Source organism: Hyperolius riggenbachi, chromosome 7, assembly GCF_040937935.1.
Source record: "Hyperolius riggenbachi isolate aHypRig1 chromosome 7, aHypRig1.pri, whole genome shotgun sequence".
Lineage (NCBI taxonomy): Eukaryota > Metazoa > Chordata > Amphibia > Anura > Hyperoliidae > Hyperolius > Hyperolius riggenbachi.
In genome coordinates this window covers 111475469-111499374 of record NC_090652.1, presented here as the reverse complement: position 1 = coordinate 111499374, position 23906 = coordinate 111475469, and the positions used below count along the sequence as shown (strand labels likewise).

Below are 23906 nucleotides of genomic sequence, written 5' to 3'. Positions count from 1 at the left end.
TTTGAGTGGGCTGGTGCACACCGCCGGTTTAAGGTTTTTAGCAAACCGCAAACGTGTAGCAGGAGGCACGTTTGCGGTTTGCAAAAAAACCTCAAACCCGCGGTGTGCACCAGCCTATTCAAATACATTAGCCAAGCGGATTTTCAGGCAGGTGCGGCCGGCGGATCCGCTCTGTGTGCACTGGGCCTAACTCACTCAGGCCTAAAACTAAAAAGATTTTTGGTGAAATTTGTAATTGACTCAAAATATAGACTCTATGTTGAACTGATGAAACTAAATGTATTCATAGGAATATGATTGGTATAAGGTATTGAAACACAATGGGCTCTATTCACAATGCTTCTCAAAAAGGTCTTATTTATCACCTAATTGTTAAAGGATACCCGAAGTGACATGTGACATGATGAGATAGACATGTGTATGTACAGTGCCTAGCACACAAATAACTAGGCAGTGTTCCTTTTTTTTTTTTTTTCTTTCTCTACCAGAAAGATTTAAATATCAGGTATATAAGTGGCTGACCCAGTCCTGACTCGGACAGGAAGTGACTACAGTGTGACTCTCATTGATAAGAAATTCCCCTTTTTATCTCTTTCTTGCTCTCAAAAGCCATGTTCTGCTAGGAAAGTGTTTTATAGTTGGAATTTCTTATCAGTGAGGGTCACACTGTAGTCACTTCCTGTATGAGTCAGGACTGAGTCAGCCACTTGCATACCTGATATTTAACTATTTCAGACAGAGAAAGAAAAAAAGGAACACAGCATAGTTATGTGTGTGCTAGGCACTGTACATACACATGTCTATCTCATCATGTCACTTCTGGTATCCTATAAAAAATGTTTCAGCGCATTTACAAGCAAAACAATCACTCAAAGTAAGTTGTTTCTTATTAACTTCATTTCAACATTACTTTTCTTACCTTAATTATATTATATTTTTGTTCTTTGGAAGCTTTAAAAAGTAACATGGATAAGGTGAGAATGGAGGCAAACAGGTGAAAAAGCTGTGAATCATGCCCATTGACCCATATGCAATTAACTTTTACTCCTAGAGGATGTTTTAAAAATTGTCAATAAAATGCCTTTTTAAACCACTAGCAAAAGCAAGAAGTTTTAAATCCGGATTTATTAAACAGAAACAAGGAGAGTGCTCTATTGTGCATTAAACCTTTTAATAAAACTGTGATTTAAAAGAATCACACTTACAAGATGTGTAGTGTCATAAGAGCATATCGCACCTATGTGCAGTCTCCAGGACCTCCTTAGATTGACACACCAACGGTTTGTATCCTCCACTGTGGCCAGCAGCCCAGAGATCTAGCGTGCCATTAGCGTCATTATGTCATTTCAATGCACTAGAGCAGCGTTTTTCAACCAGTGTGCCGCGGCATGTTGCCTGGTGTACCGTCCTCTTCCCCCCCCCCCCCCCCCCCACGCACGTCCCCGCGGCCGCCGCTGCTATTACCTTAGCAGCGGCCGCTCTCCCCTCTCCAGCGCATGTGTTTATTTAAGGCAAGCAGCGTATCTCCCGGCTGCTCTGTGATGCGCAGGAATCAGGGCTCGGTTACCATAGTAACGGCGATACATATCGCCACTACAGGAAGCCGCTGCCCTGCTTCCTGTCGCATCACAGAGCAGCCGGGAGATACGCTGCTTGCCTTGAATAAACACATGCACTGGAGAGGGGAGAGCGGCAGCTGTTAAGGTAATAACAGCGGCGGGGACGGGCGGGGGGCACCACCTACCCATACTGGGGCACTATTCTGGGGCACTATACTAGCTATACTGGGGCACTATACTGGCTATACTGCGGCACTATTCTGGCTATACTGGGGGCACTATACTGGCTATACTGGGGGCACTATACTGGCTATACTGGGGGCACTATACTGGCTATACTGGGGGCACTATACTGGCTATACTGGGGGCACTATACTGGCTATACTGGGGGCACTATACTGGCTATACTGGGGGCACTATTCTGGCTATACTGGGGGCACTATTCTGGCTATACTGGGGGCACTATTCTGGCTATACTGGGGCACTATTCTGGCTATACTGGGGCACTATTCTGGCTATACTGGGGCACTATTCTGGCTATACTGGGGCACTATTCTGGCTATACTGGGGCACTATTCTGGCTATACTGGGGGCACTATACTGGCTATACTGTGGCACTATACTAGCTATACTGGGGCACTATTCTGGCTATACTGGGGCACTATACTAGCTATACTGGGGCACTATACTGGCTATACTGGGGCACTATTCTGGCTATACTGGGGCACTATTCTGGCTATACTGGGGCACTATTCTGGCTATACTGGGGCACTATTCTGGCTATACTGGGGCACTATTCTGGCTATACTGGGGCACTATACTGGCTATACTGGGGCACTATACTGGCTATACTGGGGCACTATACTGGCTATACTGGGGGCACTATACTGGCTATACTGGGGCACTATACTAGCTATACTGAGGCAACTAAACTCCCTCCTACACTGGGGCAACTATGCTAGCTATGCAGCCGCACCCCAGCACCCCCCCCCCCCCCCCATAGCCTGCTGCGGACGGCACTGTCCACTAGGTCGCGCAAACACCCGCCCCCCACCCCCGCCATTCCCCGGAGAAAAATTTGGTCAGAAAGTGTTCCCCGGGCCGGAAAAGGTTGGGAACCACTGCACTAGAGAGCACTCCCTTTATTTCTGTTTATTAGATATATATGCTTTGCCCGCAAGCTTCACGGAGCTGCACTGTTAATGGCATTGGATTTTGGGAGTGAACTGAGTGGCAGAAGCGCAGTCAATCTTTCTTGGATTTTCATACCATTTATAGGCTAACTTGGCCAATAAATGGTATCATCCGAATTCAAAACTTCTTGCTTTTACTGATGGCTAACACGGTACAACACTCGACTGCTTTAAAACACTAGCAAGCAAGAAAATAATTTTGATAGCACTTTTTTCCACTACTTTTGGTACTTTTTTATTTTTTATTGCGAAATGCTAAAAAGTTAATTGAAAGTGAAAATGAAAAAATACCTAGGAGAAAACTTGGGAGAAAAAGTTAATTGAATAATGCCCATTTTGTTCTATTCTCCAGTATTGTGACATTCTCTTGATATTTTTCCAGTGGTATGCATGCGACACACAGACATTAAGCGAAGCCCTGAGGCCGATGTTTGTCCAGAGCTATCTAGATGATGGGACCCAGACATTTCTGAACAGGAGTATTGAGAAATCTGGCTGGCTATCCATCCAACTGTATCACTCCTTCATGTCTTCCGTCTTCAGCATGTTCATGTCCAGAACCTCTATCAATGGGTAAGAGATATCTTCCTCTCTATACACAACAACAGTCTGGAAAAGTATTTACACTAGAGCTGTTCTCTGCATGACCAAAAGTTATAACATGTATTTTATACTGCAAGTGTTCAGACTTGATCTTTCAGGCAGGTTCTAGTGAGATGATACAGTGCTTGTGGGAAGAGGTAACTGAATTACTTTTCAGGCAACCTCACTATGTACTGATGTGGCTCAGGCAAGTGTTATAGGCTGTGACGCCCTTAAAACATGTACATATAAAACAGACCTAAACTCAGAACTTCCTCTCTGCTCTAAAAGATAAGCAACAGCATAATAACCTGTAAAGAAAAACATTTATTTGTTACAGCTGATACGAATCCTGCATTAAATCTGCAGTGTGTCTACTTCCTGCTTCCATGGAAGCAGGGTTAACATCCTGTGTTTACACCTCTGCTGAGGCAGCCAGCTGACACCACTGAGAGATGAAGTTACACTTGTGATTAGTCACATTTGAGGGGGAATTAGACAGGCTAAACGCTCTACATACAGGGTACATTTCTCTGTTGGCCTTGTTTCCTGTGCTAGAGTTCAGGTTAAAGTGTACCAGAGACGGGGAAAACAAAAAGTTTTATACATACCTGGGGTTGCCGGTGAGATACGGCCACCAGAGAGATAAGTAAAGGGCGCACTTCCTCTTGCGCAGACTGGCAGTGACTGAAGGAAGTTACGGGACGCGGTACCGGAGCTGCAGGCAGTGGAGGACGGCGGTGTGGGAGCGATCCGTGCGTATGGGGCTGGAGGAAGCCCCAGGTATGTATAAAACGTTTTGTTTTCCTTTAAATCAACTATGGTTATGGTATGTATCTTGTAGTGTTTTATATACGGCTGTGTTGCTGTGTGAGGATGCGTGGATTGGCAGTGTGAATTTCTTAGGTGGGTGGAGCTTCTGGACCTGTTTTGGTCAAGCTGCTGAACCTTCAATGCTGGGATGCTTTACATGCCGGGGTTGGCAACTTGCATTCAAGAAAGCAGCACCAGACAGGTGAGGCAATATCTTGGGTGCTTGGCTTTCAGCGCGCTGCTTCTACTTCTCTTGCGTGTTTTCAACACGATCTGATTTCCAATCGACTTTCCAATCCATTTTCCTTTCACTTCTATTGAAAATCGATTGGAAAATAGTTCGCAAATCAGATCGGACAGGCTGGAACTAATCGATCTTCCAGATAATCTCATCATGTGTACCAGGCATTTGGTTTCATTCGAATGGATGGGGAAATTGCACAGTTGCTTACTGATTAATCGCCACTTGCGGCTGGGTAACTGAATGACAGATAATGGAATAGTTTAAGGACAACTGAAGTGATAAGAATCTGGAAGCTGCCATATTTATTGCCTTTTAAACAATATCAGTTGCCTGGTAGCCCTGCTGATCTACTTGGCTGCAGTAGTGTCTGCATCAAACACCTGAAACAAGTATCCAGCTAAACTTGTCAGATCTGACAGCAATGTCAGAAGCATCTGATCTGCAGAATGCTTGTTCTGGGTCTATAGCTAAAAGTAGAGGCGGAGCAGCCAGGCAACTGGTATTTTGTAAAAAGAAATAAATATGGCAGCCTCCATATCCCTCTCCCTTCAGTTGTCCTTTAAATACCATTGCAAGCAACATCTCAGGGGCGGTAACTTGACTTTGGCACCACAGTAGTCTGTGATCGCTTTTTGTAAGTGGTACCACCGCTCCCCCATTCTCCTCCGGCGCCCTCCGTTATTGTGTACCGACCCTCAGAAGCTACTTCTTGCTCGGGAGGGATAGTAAAGACTGTGCAGGTGCTGCCCGGCTACGCACGTCCTTGATCGCGCGCCTGAGGCTGGGAGCGCTCCCTGTGCACTATGTAGGAATCCTGTAAGGTGTGGCACAAAATACTGTAGATATTGCAGGGTCCACCTCAAAGGTGCCAAAGCTGAGTCATGTAACAATGGTAAATCATTTCCTATTAAACAATAGCAGCTGTGGCACTAAGGGAGTGGTCTATTTGATCAATTGCAGTTTATATAAAAAACAATATGTGGGTTGCACTAATAGACCTCTCAGGGCCAGAATCTCTGAGAATTTCTGTGGAGGTACCAAACCTAAGTGCCTTAACCCCTTTAGTGTAGCTTAACCTTTCCGGTGCTGCCATGATGGAGATATGGCATCTTTTTAACTTTCAAGGACTGTAGAGGGTTCACCCTAACAGTAGGGGTGGGGATTTATATAAATAAGTTCTGGAATGCGAGGTGCATTGGATATTCCGGATGGGCACTAGAGAGCCCATGGAGCCCGATTCGTCAAGCAGCGCTTAATGAGCCATAGTGCGCACTGCCATGTAAGGAGTGTGCCTTCCTTAGTTACGCGCATTGCTTCCTTAGCAATGTGTGTAACATTAACTGCGGGTGGCCCTGCTTCTGTGAAGTATCGCTACCGCAATACTTCACTCGTGGCCGCTACTGTATTAATTTACATTGCTATGTAAAGTAATACAGTAGGAGCCGCAAGTGAAGTATCGCGGTAGCAAGACTTCACAGAAGCAGGGCCACCCGCAGTTAATGTTACACACATTGCTAAGGAAGCAATGCGCGTAACTAAGGAAGGCACACTCCTTACATGGCAGCAAGCACTGCTATGTAAAGTGTGCATAGGGTGCACTATGGCTCATTAAGCTGCGCTGCTTACTGAATCAGGCCCATGGGCCTCAATTACAGGTGGGATGTGAATTTATTCATGTGATCCTTCAGGTTTCTCTGGTGTTCTCATCTATTTTGCGACCAAGGAGCTTTATTCTCCTTTTTTTTTCTCTTTATGGAGTTTAGTGTATACAATTATCCTGCTGTTAAATAGACTTTATTAAGACATAATGTTAGATCTTTGCTACTGTAGGGTAGCGGAAATGCCTTGTTTCAGCTTCTTCCATCAGGTAGACATTTTAGTTCCATCCCCATACAAACAAACAGACTTGGAAACCAGCTTTTTCCCATCTGCCCTAAACTTGTTAAACTCAGAATCCTCTTAGAAATCATTAAGACGGTGTACAAATTGTTTAAAAAGCATTAGATTCTCATCACACTGAAGGCGTTCGGAATATAGTTTCTAGTTCCAATATAGTGGTAAACTTTATTAACTTCAAGAATATGTGTGTGTATCTCTCTCTATATTATCTAAATGGAGGTTTTTCTTCGTTCTCATCATTTTTGACTTTTTTTTTTTCCCCCCATTCCTTCCTTAGACTGCTGGGTAGGGGCTCCATGTTCGTCTTCTCTCAAGAACAGTTTCAGAGACTTCTTAGAGTCGGCCCAGACTGGAAATCACTCCGGCTGCTGGATTTAGGAGCAGGAGATGGGGAAGTGACCAGAGTTATGAGTCCCCACTTTGAGGAGATTTATGTTACTGAGATGTCACAGACTATGATATGGCAGCTACAGAAGAAAAAGTACAGGTATGTCGAGCTTTTTCAATGGATCTAAAAATACACTGAACCATCACAACCAGGACTTTGGCAGCATGTGAAAAAATATTTATGGCATCATCCCTATGTCCTTATTCCTATAATGTAAGATTGACCTTTAACCACTGCAGGCTAAGAGCTTGAGACATTTCTAGTAGACCATAGATCTGTTATAAATGTCAAATAATGACAATATATTGAAGGATTCTCCCGACCATCTTGTTAATCGAGCATTGATTGGGGAGCATTGACAGGAGTGTCTGGTTCCGAAGCTTCATACAGTAATCAACAATACAAAGCTAGTTAGTGCAGCAGGGAAAGGCGTATTAGATCAAATCTCTGCTACAATCTGATCTAATGTCAAGTTAGTGCACACCACTAGGTAGTAAATGATTATCACATGTATGTGGTTTGCCAAATCTTTAAAGGAGCACTGTAGGGGAAAAAGAGTTGAACTTACTTGGGGCTTCTAATGGTCCCCCGCAGACATCCTGTACCCGGGCAGCCACTCACTGATGCTCTGGTCTCTGCCGCTGGTTCACTTCTGGAATTTCAGACTTTAAAGTCAAAAAACGCCTGCGCGGCCATGCCCTTGCTTCCGCTGACGTCACCAGGAGTGTATTGCGCAGGCCCAGTACGGTGCCTGCACAGTATGCTCCTGGTGACGTCAGCGATAATGAGGACATGGCGCAGGTGCAGTGGATTTCCGACTTTAAAGTCAGAAATTCCAGAAGTGAACTGGAGGCGGGGACATTGGTGAGTGGCTGCGCGGGCACAGGACGTCTGCGGGGAACCATTAGAAGCCCCAGGTAAGTTAAACTCTTTTTTTTTTTTTTTTTTTTTTTCTCCTACAATAGTCCTTTAAATTGTATGCCTAGCTTAAACCTTTTTCATTAAAGGGATTCTGAAGCGAAATTTTAAAACAAAAAACAAATACTCACCTAGGGAGAAGAAAGGTTGTGGGTCCCGTTCTCCTTCCAGTCCCTGTGTTCCAGTGCTGAATCCCCTGTTAGCAGTCTCTGACCGATGGGTCAGAGACTGCTCTCCCCCACTTCCTGGGGCTTCTGAAGTCTTTGTGAGCCCGAGTGCTCCCAAAGACTGGTCACTCCATACTGTGCATGTGTGAGCATGCTGTTTCGCTCGCATGCGCAGTGCAGAGCAGTCCATCTTCGGGAGCACTTGGGCTCCTGAAGCCTTCCACGGCAGAAGATTTTAACCAGAGATCGAGCACTGGAACGTGGGGACCGTGAGATGAACATGAAAGATTCATTAGGACCCAGAGCCTTCCCTTTACTTGTGTAAGTATCTGTTCTTTGTTTTACATTACCCTTTAGATTTAATGGACAAAGTAAGACCAGTGACACTGCAACTGTAGTCCATTTCAGCAATACAGATAAGCCGCATCTCACCAATTTCTTGAATTTTTCCTTATCAGGAAAACGGACACAAATAGTTTCTATCTGTCTAGTGTTTGTGTTTTTTTAACTTTGAGGAGCTGTCCTTAAGTGGCCTGCAGCTACCTCTGCTGCCACTAGGTGTCAGCACCATAACATTTTTCAGAAAACCTGGATTGTCCTAGCCGATGGGTTTTAAAATGCTTGGAATGACTTGCATGTGAAATATTTGTCCCAAGAGCCAGTGTTCTATATAGCTTCACGCACTTTTATGGCAGACTTCTATATGTTGGGGTTATCTTACACTTTAAAGAGACTCAGATATGAGTGGCTGGATTTTTTTTTTTTTTTTTTTTTTACTTACCCAGGGCTTCCTCCAGCCCCATAAGCACGTCTGAGTTTCACGACATCCTCCCGCAGTCTGCCGTTCAGCCGCAGTCATCCCTGGTAACTGGCTCCGTCGTGTCACTCTGGGTCTACTGCGCTTGTAAAGGGGCTGATTGTGGCTTAACAGTAGACCGTGGGAGGACGTCATTAATCTCAGACATGCTTATGGGGCTGGAGGAAGCCCTGGGTAAGTAAAAAAAAACGGCCACTTTACTCATCTCTGAGTCTCCTTTAAAGAGGAACTGTCGCGAAAATCCTAAAATTTACAATGCATGCAAATAAAAAAGAAAAAAAAAATACATTCCTCCCAGAGTAAAATGAGCCAAAAATTACTTTTCTCCTATGTTGCTGTCACTTAAAGAGAAACTCCGACCAAGAATTGAACTTTATCCCAATTAGTAGCTGATACCCCCTTTTTACATGAGAAATCTGTTCCTTTTCACAAACAGACCATCAGGGGGGCGCTGTATGGCTGATATTGGGGTGAATCCCCTCCCACTAGAAACAAGAAAAGTACGTACTCTTGGCAGTTTCCTGTATGTGAACCTTGCTGCATTGTGGAAAATAGCTGTTTACAGCTGTTTCCAACTGCCAAAAAAGCATGCAGCAGCTACATCACCTGCCAACAGTAAAAATGTCACCATGTAATAAATGTCAGAATGTAAATCGGGGGTCTCAAACTCGCGGCCCGCGGGCCATTTGCGGCCCTCGCCGTCAAAAGCTTCCTTATAGTTCGCTTCAGTGCTCCCAAGTAATCCGCTGCATCCCCGCCGCTAAACGAGGGCTTCAGAGCCCCCAAATCGCCCGGGGGGCAATCCGCCGGCATTTCCTGGAAGGGGCAGAGCTTTCAGCTTCAGCTCTGCCCCTCCTGACGTCAATCGCTGCCTCTCCCCGCCCCTCCCTGTGAAGGAAGAGTGAGAGGGGCGGGCAGAGGCGGCGATGCGCCGTAATTGTGAAATTCCTCCGCAGGAGGCAAAGTCAGCCTCATCCTGACTTTGCCTCCTGCGGCCCCCAGGTAAATTGAGTTTGAGACCCCTGATGTAAATCATGGGCAAACACTGATTAAATCATTTATACATAATTATTGTAAAAATGAAGCACTTTTTTTATTCCATTATTTTCACTGGAGTTCCTCTTATAAAGTAAGTAGTAGAAATCTGACATTACCGTTTTGGGTTAGTCCATGTCTTCATGGGGGATTCTGAGCATGGCCTTTATTCTTTATAAAGACACTCCCTGAAAAAGATTTCTATAAATATTCTGGCCAGCCTCCCTGCTCACCGTACACTTTTTGGGCAGTTGGATGGAGCAACTGCAATTCACTAAGTGCTTTTAAAAATAAAGAAAACCCTAAGAACCCCCCCCCCCCAATGGGAGGATGGGCTAGTCCAAAATCTGTCGGTAATGTCCCATAGACTTGCATTAAAATCACTGTAAAATTGTAATCGGTGCAAAATTGTGCGATTTTACAGCCTTTTAACCACCCTGGCGTTCTATTAAGATCGCCAGGGCAGCTGCATGAGGGTTTTTTTTAAATAAAAAAAAATATATTTCATGCAGCCAACTGAAAGTTGGCTGCATGAAAGCCCACTAGATGGCGCTCCGGAGGCGTTCTTCTGATCGCCTCCGGCGCCCAGAATAAACAAGGAAGGCCGCAATGAGCGGCCTTCCTTGTTTTGCTTAGATCGTCGCCATAGCGACGAGCGGAGTGACGTCATGGACGTCAGCCGACGTCCTGACGTCTGCCGCCTCCGATCCAGCCCTTAGCGCTGGCCGGAACTATTTGTTCCGGCTGCGCAGGGCTCAGGCGGCTGGGGGGACCCTCTTTCGCCGCTGCTCGCGGCGGATCGCCGCAGAGCGGCGGCGATCGGGCAGCACACGCGGCTGGCAAAGTGCCGGCTGCGTGTGCTGCTCTTTATTTCATGTAAATCGGCCCAGCAGGGCCTGAGCGGCACCCTCTGGCGGTAATGGACGAGCTGAGCTCGTCCATACCGCTAAGGTGGTTAATGTAAGTCAATGGGAATGTGTTTTTTTTTTTTTTCTTTTTTTCCACTCAAGGACCACCACTTACACCCACCCTAGTGATTAACAATTCTGCACACTGCAGCTTTAACAGTGTGCTGCATGGCCCTACAACTTAGCAGCCAGATGACTCTCTGATCTCTGCTGCAGGCTGTAATTTTTTAATGAATTTAAATGTTCTTTTATTTTATTTATAAAAATTTACATTTTTTTTTTTTTATTTCTAACAGCCTGCTAGCCGCGATCATGGGCTAGCAGGTTGATGTCAGAGCTCTGCTCCGTCATTCAGCAGCATCTGCACTAGTCTTCGCCCACCCCTCTTGACACCGATCGGTATTAGACGGTCCTGAGGCTGCCACCTTTTCGTGGGGGGGTTAAAAAGCTCTCAGAAAGCACTAATGGCTAAAAAATGTTTCTAAAAGCGCTTATAGTGTGTCTGAGCCCATAAATGGTGTACATTTTCCGGTCCAGTCCTCTCCTGTCCTGTCAGTTTTGCATCAGTGTGAACCAAGCCTTATGTCAATGGCAAGAGAAGTTGCAGGAACCAGCTAGGTGCTTGCAGAATATTTCTTGTACAGACAGACCAGTAATGTACAGAGCTCAGTGCATTGCTAATTAAGGTATATGGACTGTCATTCTTCATTAATGGAAGACTGAGCTTTAATGATCACACTGGTGTCCTTTTCTTATCTTCTGACTCCAGTCAGTTGGCCAGCTGGCTGATGAGGTTTTAACGGTGGCCATACATCTAGCGATTTTGCAGTTCAGTCCACCAATTGGGTAATCTTCTCGAATTGGATGAAAATCAGTGCTGTAATATGTCTGCTCAATCGATGATTTCGTGCCGAAATTGCTCAAAAGCATCAGTCGGACATGTTGCAAAATCTTGATCGCAAGCAGACGATCGTCTCGGCCACCTTACTCGATGGACCCCCTGCCAGTGTCGTGTGTCCCCCCCCCCCCCCCCCCAAGTGTAAGATTTCCCCCTGTGCCCATGTGCAGCGTTCTAAAATCTCACCTGTCCGCCAGTACACCTCCTGGCTTCTTGTCGTCACCGCTATGTATGCCTTTACCGCGAGTGCCTGTAGCATGTGGCACCAGGCAGCTGGAGGTACAGGCACTCGCCGTAAAGGCGGACATGGTGGTGCCCAGCAGAAAGGTGAGATTTTAGGGAACAAGGGCACTTTTTGGGGACATTTTCATATGGGAGATGGGAAGGCACTGGCGCTAGGCTGATTTCAGATACATTTCATTCTGAAATGTTGGGAATCTGTGGTGTATGGACAGGCAAGAGATCTCTCTTTAATTGAAGCTGATCAGAGAGGGATCTCTTGCCTGCCCATATGCCACTAGATCTGTCTCATGGTCAGTCTGCCCATACATGGCCTGATGGATGGGCACCCTAATTCTTTCGCAGCTGACAACATTTGAATGGCAAACAATGTCAAGGTTATAAATTACACATTATTTCTATTAAAATGCTGAATGTACTGATCCTTTATGAATTTCTCCTATTTTCTTGCTTGTGCATGGGAGGCTAGAATATTTCTTATTTATCTTTCGTCAGGGTACTTAACATAGATGAATGGCAGAAGACTGGATTGCAGTATGACATCATCAGCTGTCTGAACCTCCTTGACAGATGCCACCAGCCTGTCACTTTACTGAAAGAAATGAGAAGCGTCCTTGAGCCAACCCGGGGTCGAGTTATATTGGCCCTGGTCCTACCTTTCCACCCCTATGTAGAGAATGGTAAGCTCTCACTTTGTGCCTTCACTAACATATACATCCAATATGTACAATACAATAGACAAGATACATATATGGCAAATCTGATGGGAATCACTACTGATTGAAGCTTCCACTTATTCTAGTCTTCTTTTAACCACCTGAGCGGTATGGTGGAGCTCAGCTCAGCTCGTCCATACCGCCGCAGGGGATCGCATGGCCCCAGGTGGTTTTTTTTGTTTTTTTTTTAATAAAAATTATTTTAGATCATGTAGCTAGCACTTGGCTAGCTACATGTTGCCTTCGATCGCCGCTGGTACCCTCTGATCCCCCCGATCGCCGCCCTTATACATACCTCCCCCCGGAACCCACGATGGCGCAGCCTCTCCAATAGCCTCCAGGCGTCACTATGGGGAGGATCAGGACTGCGCATGACGTCAAGTCCGATCGTCACCATAGTGACGACAGAAGCTGTTCGGGGAAGTTGCGGTTCTCGCAGGATCGCGGCTAGGTAAATATAGCCGGCGGCGATCGGGGGGGATCAGAGCGGTGCCGGGGGACTTGGGGCACATGTGTAGCTAGCCTAGTACTAGCTACACTATATAAAACAAATTTGTAATAAAAATTTCCCGGCCGCAGAAATTGAACGCCAGGGAGGTTAAAACGGTTCTAAACTCACATTGTGGATTTTATCTATTTTCATTGCGCACTGGATTCTTTCATGAATTGTAACCATGCGTATTTAAACTGACATGTGACTTGATGTGATAAATATAGGTACTTACAGTACTACTACTACGAAATTGTCTGAAGTCCCTTCCTATTTTCCTGCATTGCAAGTGTTAAAAAAAAAAAAGAGCTGTTATTTATGCAAATGAGGCAGTCAAATACAGCCTGTTATGAAAAGTAAATAAAAGGCAAAATACTTTAATTTAGCTGAGAAAACCATACAGACAACGTTTAACCTCCTTATCGGTATGCTGACACTGTGTTAGGCATACTGCTGGAGGTCCCCAGGAGTCCCCCATAAGAATTTTAAGTGATCGTGTAGTTGTAATATGTTCCGCTGGCACTAGGCTAGCTAGCAATGGTGGCCGGCATCCCCCTGATTACTTCTGATCCCCCCGATCGCCGCTAAATACATTACCCCGCCCTGCACATCTCTGGTCCTCTCTATGGGAAGGATCGGGTCTGCGCGTGACGTCATGTTCGATCCTCCACATAGAGAAGAGCGGGGAGACATGCTGTCCGGGGAGGCTGCGCCGATCGCTGGATCCAGAGGGGGTAATGTGTTTAGCGGCGATCGGGGGGATCAGTAGTAATCAGGGGGATGCCGGCCACAATTGCTAGCTAGCCTAGTGCTAGCTGAACATATTGCAACTACACAATCACTTAAAATTCTAATGGGGGACTGTCGGCTGCAAACCCTCCAGCGTGCGTAACGCCCAGGAGGTTAAGTGCTTAAAGAGACCCAGAGACGAAGATGATACTAAATTTATACATACCTGGGACTTCCTCCAGCCCCATCAGCCTGAATCGCTTCCACGCCGCCGTCCTCCGCTGCCTCAGTCCGCCGGTACTGGGTCCCGTAATTTCGGCCAGTCAACGGAAGCGCAGACGCATGCGTACATCTGGTCGCGTCCGGCGGAAGTGACGGGACCCGGGACCGGCGATCGAGGCAGTGGAGGATGGCGGTGTGGGAGCGATCCAGGCTTATGGGGCTGGAGGAAGCCCCAGGTATGTATAAAATCTTTTTTCATTTCTCAACTACCCTTCGCTCTGGTTCCCTATAATCACAGATTTTACACCAGACGGTCATGGCTGCTTTTTAGAATATAGTCTTAAACTAAAAATATGAGACTGTTCTCCATTACTAATGTTCTATTTACCTTTAGTACTACATATACAATAAACTATCTTATACGTTTGTTTTTGGTTCAAGTTTGCTTCAAGATATTCCTTGGCCAAAGAGATCAATTGTACAGTACAGGTGTCCTTTGATTTTGCTGCCCTCCAGGACAGCAAACTGCTAGGACAAATTGCCTCACCTAAAGCCCTAATGCAGGAATTTCAAAGGAAGTTCCAAAAGCATTACTCAGCGTGCATGTATCCCCCTTCCTCTCGTCATAGACTAGAACATGCTGGTCAGAAGGGAGTGTGTCTGTACAGCATTCTTTTCTAAACTGCTGCCCTAAATGATTAGTAAAGATTGTTTAAGGCAATACTTACTGAAAGATTTCTCCGGTCCCGAATCAAAAGCACTGACTTTAAAGACCTCTCCTTAGTAATGTCATTGTGTTTGGCACATTCTGAGGCTTCCAGGCTGTGGGCACGTGACACCAGTATGATGGACAGAACCCAGGTCACATGGGGGAGGGATGAGGCTCAGGTACATAGTCATATGTGGCGATAGGGCAAAGCCTGCATGACACTTAGGTTGGGCCACTCATGTGGAATCAATGCAGGGGGATGGGGGCAAAAGACACAACAGAATAATAAACTTTATTAGGCAAAGTATGATAGTGCACCCTTACCCCCACCCCCGTTTACTTTTTCTTTCCTATAAACACCCTGCATGCGTTCCAGAATGGCAAGTAAGTAGGATGATTATAGCTACATTCTTAAAGAGTACCTAAATTATAAATAACAGTTTGCTTTAAACCTAATAAGTTGACAAGATCTACTAAATTACACATAATAAAGTTTGATTTTCTCACTCCCAGGGTCCGTATTCCACATATGGTCTTGAAATCCCCGCACTCTGAAATCGGGCCCAGGCAATTTTTTTTTCTGCTCCCAGCCAACACCCACTATGAAAAAGAGATGTAATCTAAGCCAGACAGGCAGACAAGACATCTGTAATAGGAATTAAAGTGAAAGGACATAAGACAGGCTGCAGCTGTTCTGCTGTGTTGCCTCTCTCCTAGAAACTGTGAAGAGAGATGTAATTTGAGCCAGGCAGGCAGGAAAGAGAGGGGCGGGGAGGACACCAGGCTGGAGGGGAGGGGAGGATGCTGAGGGTGTACTTGCAAGGCATCAGCATGAGGAGAAAGTTGGTGGTGATATGTATGTATATAATGTATGTATGTGTGTGTGTTCTATCAACTATAATTTGAACTTTATATGTTCATCTAACACATGTGCACAGTGCATAGACTACATATGTGTATTGCCATTCAAACTTTTTTTTTTTTTTAACCAGAGGTGGTCTTTAAGTTTTCAACTGTTTAGTGAAGATAAGTAGGTCTTAAGGTTAGGAAAATGTCCGTGTCACTAAATTACGCAAAACCACTGAGTAACCTGTTGAAGTGGATCCGAGATAAACTTTTACTCATTGCATAATTGTGTTCCTTTCATATAGTTTATAGGGCATTCCTCAAGCCAAATACTTGTTTAGTTTATAGGGAAAAAGGGTATTAAAACAAAACAAGCCTCACCCACAGCTCCTTTTGTGCCTTGGCACTGTAGCAAGGGCTTATGGGAGCTCAGTCTGGGCAGCAGGAGGAGGAGGTTACTAGCCATTGATTTCAGAGGCAGAGGGGAGGAGGGAGGAGAATAGGGGACTGAATGTACGCACAGGCAAGCTGATAGCATCTCCAGCCCTCAGCCTGTGACAATGTGACAAACAGAACATGGGTGCCCTCATTGTATTACAGGAATAAATAATCATAAACTGTTGAAGCTGTTTGCAGCTAGATTTGCTGTGTAAACTATCTAAACTTTAGATAAGCTATATAGACAAGTTACTTGTTATACATAGTTATCATTCGTTTTTAATCTCGGATCTGCTTTGAAGTCAAATTCCAGAATTTAATTTTAATCTAGTTCTGAATAGTGTAGAAACTTCTCCAGGTTTTATTGCTGCATATGTTTACTATCATAGAGATTTCTACTCACTTCCTGTACCTGGGATCTCCATGGAGCTAGGTGGCTTTAATATGGAAGCTGGAGGGGGCTGGTAAAGAGGACCAGCAATAAACTTGTCAAGGATTCTTAGGCCTCGTTCACATCAGGGACGTTTCTGTGCGCTTTTCACAGCCCACTGCCCTGTGCGTTCAGCAAGGTATTGACTTTCCCATGTAATGTAGCTGGTTCACATCTATGCGCCGAGCAGCGTTACAAAAACGTAGGGTTGCATGCATTTCTGTGCGTTGAGCTGTAAAGCGCACATCAATGCAAGTGAATTGGTGTGCTTTTTTAGCGCATAGAAGCGCTTGTTTGTTTGTTTGTTTTTTGTGTTTTTTTTACCCCTACTTGGAAAAAAAAATACATTTATATATAAAAACAAAGCTTTGACAACTGCTACTGCTACAATAAGCAAAATGTTATTTAACCATTTCAGCCACCCAGACGTGATCCTCACGTCCAGGCGGCTGCTCTGCTGTGGTGCTGCACTTCGGTGCGCTCGTGCCCCGGTGCTGTCCCCCGGTAGCCCTGGGATCAGTGAACGGGAACATGGTTCCCGATCACCAATCCGTGTCCCCAGCAGAAAAACCGAAGCACTCTTACTAGAGGCTTCAGTCTTTCTGCTAAGTGAGAAGCACAAGGAGAAAAAAAAACTCAAGGTGGCCAAATAGTAAAACTACATCTACATATTTTTTACATTACAATTTACACATATAATAACATTAAAAATTAACTGTTTATTTCCCACACCAAAATATTACCCAAATAAAATTTTTAATGGAAAAAAAAAATTACAATTTAAAAAAAAACATAAATCGTTACCTAAGGGTCTGAACTTTTTTAAAATATGCATTTGAAGGGGCTATACTACGAACATTTTTTAAATTATAAGCTTGTAAATTACGTATTTCGCGCCGTATAAGACGCTCCGGAATATAAGACGCACCCAGGTTTAGAGGACAAAAACCAGGGGGAAAAAAAAACTAAACCTGGTGCGTCCATATTCCAAGAGTGTCTTGTACATGTCCTTCTGTGTGTCCTCGTGCTCCTGTGCCCCCCATATCCCCATGTGTCCCTCTGTGTGTCCTCCTGTGCCCCCATGTGTCCTCCTGTGCCCCCATGTGTCCTCCTGTGCCCCCATGTGTCCTCCTGTGCCCCCATGTGTCCTCCTGTGCCCCCATGTGTCCTTCTGTGCCCCCATGTGTTGTCCTGTGCCCCCCCATGTGTCCTCGCGTGTCCTTCTGGGCCCCCCGCGTGTCCTTCTGGGCCCCCCGCGTGTCCTTCTGGGCCCCCCGCGTGTCCTTCTGGGCCCCCCGCGTGTCCTTCTGGGCCCCCCGCGTGTCCTCCTGTGTCCTCCTTTGCACTTCTGTGCCCCCCATGTGCGCTCCTGTGTGCTCCTGTGCCCCTATATGTCCTCCTGTGCCCCCATGTGTCCTGTGTGTGCTCATGTGCCCCCATGTGTCTTTCTGTGCCCCCCATATGTCCTCATTTACCCCCCTGCCTGGGTCTCCTGGCCCCCCCCCCCCCCCCGGATGGAGTGTCAATAGCAGCGGCAACTTGCCTTTGGCAGGCTCCCGCGCTGATCCTAGATCATTGCGCTGCCCCCCGCTAGCCTCCTCTGCCTCCCCCCTGTGTATCTGGCCCCCCCGGGTGTAGAAATAAGTATCGGTAGCTTACCTCCGCAGTGCGCCCGCGATGACTGCAGACATCCGTCTTCCAGGCACTTCTCGCTCTAGTGACCGGCTTGAACTGATGATGCGCAGTTCAAAGCCGGTCACTAGAGCGAGAAGTGCCTGGAAGACGGATGTCTGCAGTCATCGCGGGCGCACTGCGGAGGTAAGCTACCGATACTTATTCCTACACCCGGGGGGGCCAGATGCACATGGGGGAGGCAGAGGAGGCTAGCGGAGGGCAGCGCAATGATCTAGGAGCAGCGCGGGAGCCTGCCAAAGGTAAGTTGCCGCTGCTATTGACACTCCATCCGGGGGGCCAGGAGACGCAGGCAGGTACAGAAAGGCAGGGAATCCCCGACGTGGCGGCGGGTCGCGGTTCGTATCGGCGGGCGTTATTAAGTCGGGGATTCCCTGCCTTTGCCGTATAAGACGCAGGGAATTTTTCTCCCCATTTTTGTGGGAGAAAAAGTGCGTCTTATACGGCGACAAATACGGTAGTGATGGACGCAAAACGGAAAAAATGCACCTTTTATTTCCAAATAAAATATTGGCGCCATACGTTGTGGTAGGGACAAAATTTAAATGGTGTCTCAACTGAGACAAACGGGCAAATAAAATACATAGGGTTTTAATTATAGTAGCGTGGATTATTTTAAAGCTATAATGGACGAAAACTGAGAAATAATGAATTTTTTCCATTTTTTCTTATTAATCCTGTTAAAATGCATTTATAAAAAAATAATTCTTAGCAAAATGTACCACCCAAAGAACGCCTAATTAGTGGCGGAAAAAAACAAGATATAGATCAATAAATTGTGATAAAAAGTGATAAAGTTATTAGCGAATGAATGGGAGGTAACAATTGCTCTGATGCAAAAGGTGAAAAATCCCCGCAGGCTGAAATGGTTAAAGAAGCGCACTGCAAAGCACAGAAACGTGGACTAAAGTGCGCACAAGCACATGCGTTTTTTACCACGCGCTTTCACACGTTTCTCAGCGCAGCAGATGTGAACGAGGCCTTACTCTTCAGTAAAAATATTTTATAGGTCTCTGTCTGTACTGCTCTTGTGAAGATTCCCCACTTCCTGACTGGACCAAGGATAATAAAATTACAAAATCCTAAGATAAGGTAAACCTCTAACCACATTATTCAAAATTAAACTAAACTTTCTTTATTTTTATTTTTTTAAAGTTGGCAATGGCAGCTTCCACATACCTCACACTTCTAGTTTCATGTAAACAATAAAGGGAACCTGAGTTGTACACCCCAGACTTTAATTTATGTATTCAAGGAACAAAGTCATATAACATTATACAGTATAATATCCTTATCACCCATCCAATACTTCTGGTTTCATTTAAAGAGACACTGAAGCGGAATTTTTTTTTTTATCATATATAGAATTGGATGTGTAGTACAGATAATTACTAGAACATTAGTAGCAAAGAAATAGTCTCATATTTTTATTTTCAGTTATATAGTTGTGTTGTTTTTTTTTAAAGAGAACCCGAGGTGTGTTTAAAGAATGTTATCTGCATACAGAGGCTGGATCTGCCTATACAGCCCAGCCTCTGTTGCTATACCAAACCCCACTAAGGTCCCCCTGCACTCTGCAATCCCTCATAAATCACAGCCATGCTGTGAGGCTGTGTTTACATCTGTGGTGTCAGTCTCAGCTGCTCCTCCGCCTCCTGCATAGCTCCGGTCCCTGCCCCCCTCCCTTCCCTCCAATCAGCAGGGAGGGAAGGGATGCAGGCGGGGACTGGAGTTCTGCAGGAGGCAGGGAGAGCAGCAGACTGACACTATAGAGATAAACACAGCCAGCTCTGACAAGCTGTTTGTCAGCAGCGTGGCTGTGATTTATGAGGGATTGCAGATTGCAGGGGGGACCTTAGGGGGGTTTGGGATAGCAACAGAGGCTGGGCTGTATAGGCAGATCCAGCCTCTGTATGCAGATAATATTCTTCAAACCCACCTCGGGTTCTCTTTAATAACCTTGCATCATTCTCTAATATTTGCAGTTTACACACTACTCTGCATTCTAAATGATTTTACAGAGCAGGCTAGTGAACTTTTGCACTGTTCTCTGCAGAAAAAAAATACAGTGCCAGACACTTGAGATAATAAGCTTCAGAAGACAGAGCTTTCTGCGACGTTGAACGTTGTTGAGCTCAGTAGCTCTTTTGCATAGATAACTGGAGTTTCTTAAGGGCTGGTTCAGACGGGCGTTTTTGTGGCGTTTAACGCAGCGTTTCAGACGCAGCGTTTTTTGGGATCTACTGCCATCCCATGCAAGTGAATGGGAGCGTTTAGAGCTGGCTTTTGCAGGCTTTCATGAAAGCCTGGCAGTAGATCCCAGCGTTGCGTCTAGTCTCAAAAGCAACATGCTGCTTTCAGAGGCAGTAAACGCGAGGAAACAATAGCAGAGACCAGAACTGCTAGCCTTGAACGCTTTTCAAAAGCTTTCAAAAGCTAGCTTTTAAACGCTGGCGTTTAAACGCTGGCGTTTGAACGCAATGCCAAGCAAAAGCTCAGCAGACGCCCGTGTGAACCAGCCCTAACTCTACCTGTACTGGAAACAATATTATACTTGGGTCTCTGCTCCTAATGTTTTATTTCTTAGCGGTACTACACATACAAATCATTTATATCATTTTTTTATTTATTTTTTTGCTTCAGTGTCTCTAAGCAATAATATTAGACAAAGGAAACCTGAGTTATACACACTAGACAGTTTTTACTTTTATTGAAGGAACCTGGTTGATGGTCAGATTTGCATGAAGCTTGACACTGAAGTATACTCAATTGCACTAATGTAGATGAGGGCATGAATAGCACTAGCTGTGACTACATTCAGTATGTTATGAGGTATTGGGCTCACTGCAGAGTCTATCTAATATTCACCCACTGCATCTCTTTGGCGACTAACCCTGTTGACATACACACATAACAAATACAGAAACTGCAAAGCAGGTCATCTAGTTACCACAAGCCGTCCGCGTAGCGCCTGAGTTTGGCGTCGCTGTAGCAGCAATGCTAGAGTCCGAAGCCCATGCATAAGGGTAAATCGGGGTTCCTACGATCGCTGGACCTGGAATTACTTCTCCCTCCAAGTTGCTACGACTCGGAAGGGGAATAGTATTTAATGCCAGTAGGATTTTCAGTGGCAGAAGGGTGAGCTGTCATTGTGTTCACCCTGCGCCCAGCGCACCGGTAGCATACTAATTTGTACGCTAGAAAAAGTTGCACCTGAATCACAATTCGTTCATGTCAGCCCGCCTCCTACTCCTTATTTAGTTTACTCCCACTCTTTGTGACCATATGTAGTTTTGCACGCCTGAAGTGTCAGTCGATCACGGCACCTTTCAGCTGTTGCATAGGCATGTTCAGAGATTCACATACGCTGTCTATCCATATTTTCCTCTACTGTCAACCCCCCCCCCCCCCCCTTCCCCGTCAATTTTTCCAACCATCAAGGATTTCTTCAAAGAATCTGTTCTTCTCATAATGTGACCAACGTATTTGAGTTTTAATAGTAGTATCAGCCCTTCTAGTGAACACTCTGGCGTCATTTCTTCAAGTATTGACTAGTTAGATCTTCAAGCAGTCCAGTAAACTCTCTAGCTTTCTCCACACCCCCAATTCTAAAGCATCGATTTTTCTACGCATGGCATTATAGTCCAACTTTCACAGCCATATGTTATTACTGGTAAGACCATAGCTTTAACTATCCTGATGTTTGTTAGTAAGGTAAGTTTAGTTTCTTGTCCAAATTTGCCATAGCTTTCCTGCTAAGTCATGCCAGTCAGTCAGGGACACTTTTACTTGACTTCCAGCTCTCAATTATGGATCCTATTTCCTCCTATTTCATTCCTTGTACCTCTGCACCAATTTCATTTTTTTCTGCCATTTTTCCTTTTTTTAACTTAAAAGAGAAAAATAAAAATATTACACCAGCAGGCTGGGCCCCTCTAGCATGATGGCACGTGCAAGTTCTCTGGATGTTTAGTGCAGTGCAATGGGCCAAATTGGGAATATCCCATTGCAAGGTCACATCAAAGAGCAGGGGGGTTACTGGAACACACTATTAATGTAGGTGCGTGGGTTATGAATGAATTAGGCAAACATAAAAAAGATTTATTTTAGTTGTTGTCCATAAAGCATAATATAGTCTCCATTTATATACAGCTAGCATATGCACCTGAAGCTGTCTTTGTATTCGCTTCCACCGTACAGCAACATTCTGAGTCGGCGAGGGCCAGCAAAGTGCTGCCAGTTTTAAACGATGAACTTAATCACAGAAGAAAATGATTGGTGTGTTCCTGATCTTCATCGTCCAATCAGACGTACCTGATTTATCTACGTTTACTGTACTGCCTGGCGTACGTTTACTGTTTCTAGTGTCCTTTCAATTGCAGGATGGACTATAGTCAGATTTACAGATCTTTTGTCAGGAGGGACAAGTATTCACATGATCTGTATTTAGCGTTTGGCTACAGCACAAATTTACGCTTCGGTTGTGACGATGGTGTTCTTTGACCGAGACGATAAATGCAAAGCTTTTGTTTTGTAATGCAAAATAATAATTTAGTAAGGTTTGTACATTCACTTATTACAGATATTTCCTGTGCATAGTTCCGTTTTTCTGAGAAGGAGTTTCCAGAGGTTAAGGGAAATGTTCAGCGAAGAATGATTTCTCCACAGCCTTGTGTGGTGTTCATGTCCTTAGAGGAAGTGTGCTTCAGGGCACACGATGAGTGTTTTGATAGATTGCATCATCCTCAATGACCTGGTTCCTCTAAAAAATCAAATAGAGAGTGAGCATTATTTGCCTTATTATTATTATTATTATTATTATTATTATTATTATTAGAGCTGGTTGACTAGGCCTTTTGGGGACTGACGTAGGTTGAATCTACGTCCAGCAGGTGGTGCTGCCACCCTGACTGGACGTTGATTCAACGTCCGCGCTAAAGAACCGCCCAGATGCGATCGTGCGCACCGGAGAGGGGAGATTAAGCTGTCATATGACAGCTGACATCTCCCCTCAGTGATCAGCAGCTATCGCGTATGGCTGCTGATCACGTGATCACTATGATCACCAGCGGATCATAGTGATCACTTACAGAGCTGCAGCGGTAGGGGGGGAGGAAGAGCATCCACTCACCTTCCTGCCGTTGCCCCGACGATCGGCGCTCCCCTCCACTCTGGTCGGCATCCCTGCTGTATTAGCGCTAAGTGCTGGGTCCCGGCTTGATGACGTCATCAAGCCGCGACCCAGGACTTAGCGCCAGTACGAGCCGGGATGCCAGCGAGAGCGGAGGGGTCCACAGCAGCTCATCGCTGGAGCCTGGGAGGTGAGCAAAGGCTGTCGTCAATACGGGGTACACCTGGCCACCCAGGGGGGACCAAAGCTAAGTGCCCACAGTAGGGATCCAGCTTCCTGACCCCCTTCCCAAATGCGCCCCCCCCCCCCCGCATGTAAAATGCCTGGTCCTTAAGGGGGGGGGGGGGTAGGCAGTCGGTCCCATAGGGGTTAATAAAGGTGACCAGGCACTTCTATATTTTACCTTTTGGTCCTTTGGCTGACTCTGGCCTGAAAGGTAAGTATAAGTGCACAGTGTTCTCCCCAGGTTCTTCTAGCTGGGTGCTCCACTCGGCTAAGTTTGGGGATCACCCGGCTGTCATCGACTCGCCTCCTCACCCTTCTCCTATGCTGTAAGCAGAGTTGCGCCGGCCCTGCATTCCCCCATCGTGCCCCAACTGGCTACTTTTTCATGCCACCTGCTGGGAAAAATTTCTGGGGAGAACACTGAGTACAGTTAACCATCTGGCCCCTGGAGCTTTCTCACCCATCTACAGCATTCTGGTCATATTTATCTGGCCCAACATTTCTCATTGTTCTCCCCTGCATCCCCCATCTTATCTCTGTTGACTTCTGTAGACAGAGGCAATGTCCCCAATTGTCCTGAATAAGCAGACACCCTGCAGGACACTAGGTTGCACCAC

General features: G+C 45.6%; 2 protein-coding genes across 2 annotated transcripts in view; one reads left to right on the top strand and one right to left on the bottom strand.

Moving 5' to 3' along the window:
- The window catches only part of METTL9 (methyltransferase 9, His-X-His N1(pi)-histidine), a 65939-nt gene that overhangs the window by 6243 nt on the left and 35790 nt on the right, over positions 1–23906 (top strand). The window contains exons 2-4 of the mRNA XM_068244507.1: positions 3135–3325; positions 6568–6777; positions 12157–12341. Of these exons, the coding sequence (XP_068100608.1) occupies positions 3135–3325; positions 6568–6777; positions 12157–12341 (586 nt within the window). The remainder of the gene's footprint in view (positions 1–3134; positions 3326–6567; positions 6778–12156; positions 12342–23906) is intronic.
- IGSF6 (immunoglobulin superfamily member 6) overlaps positions 21373–23906 on the bottom strand; it is a 34424-nt gene continuing 31890 nt past the window's right edge. The window contains exon 6 of the mRNA XM_068246773.1: positions 21373–22695. Within this exon, the coding sequence (XP_068102874.1) occupies positions 22639–22695 (57 nt within the window). The 3' untranslated portion in view covers positions 21373–22638. The remainder of the gene's footprint in view (positions 22696–23906) is intronic.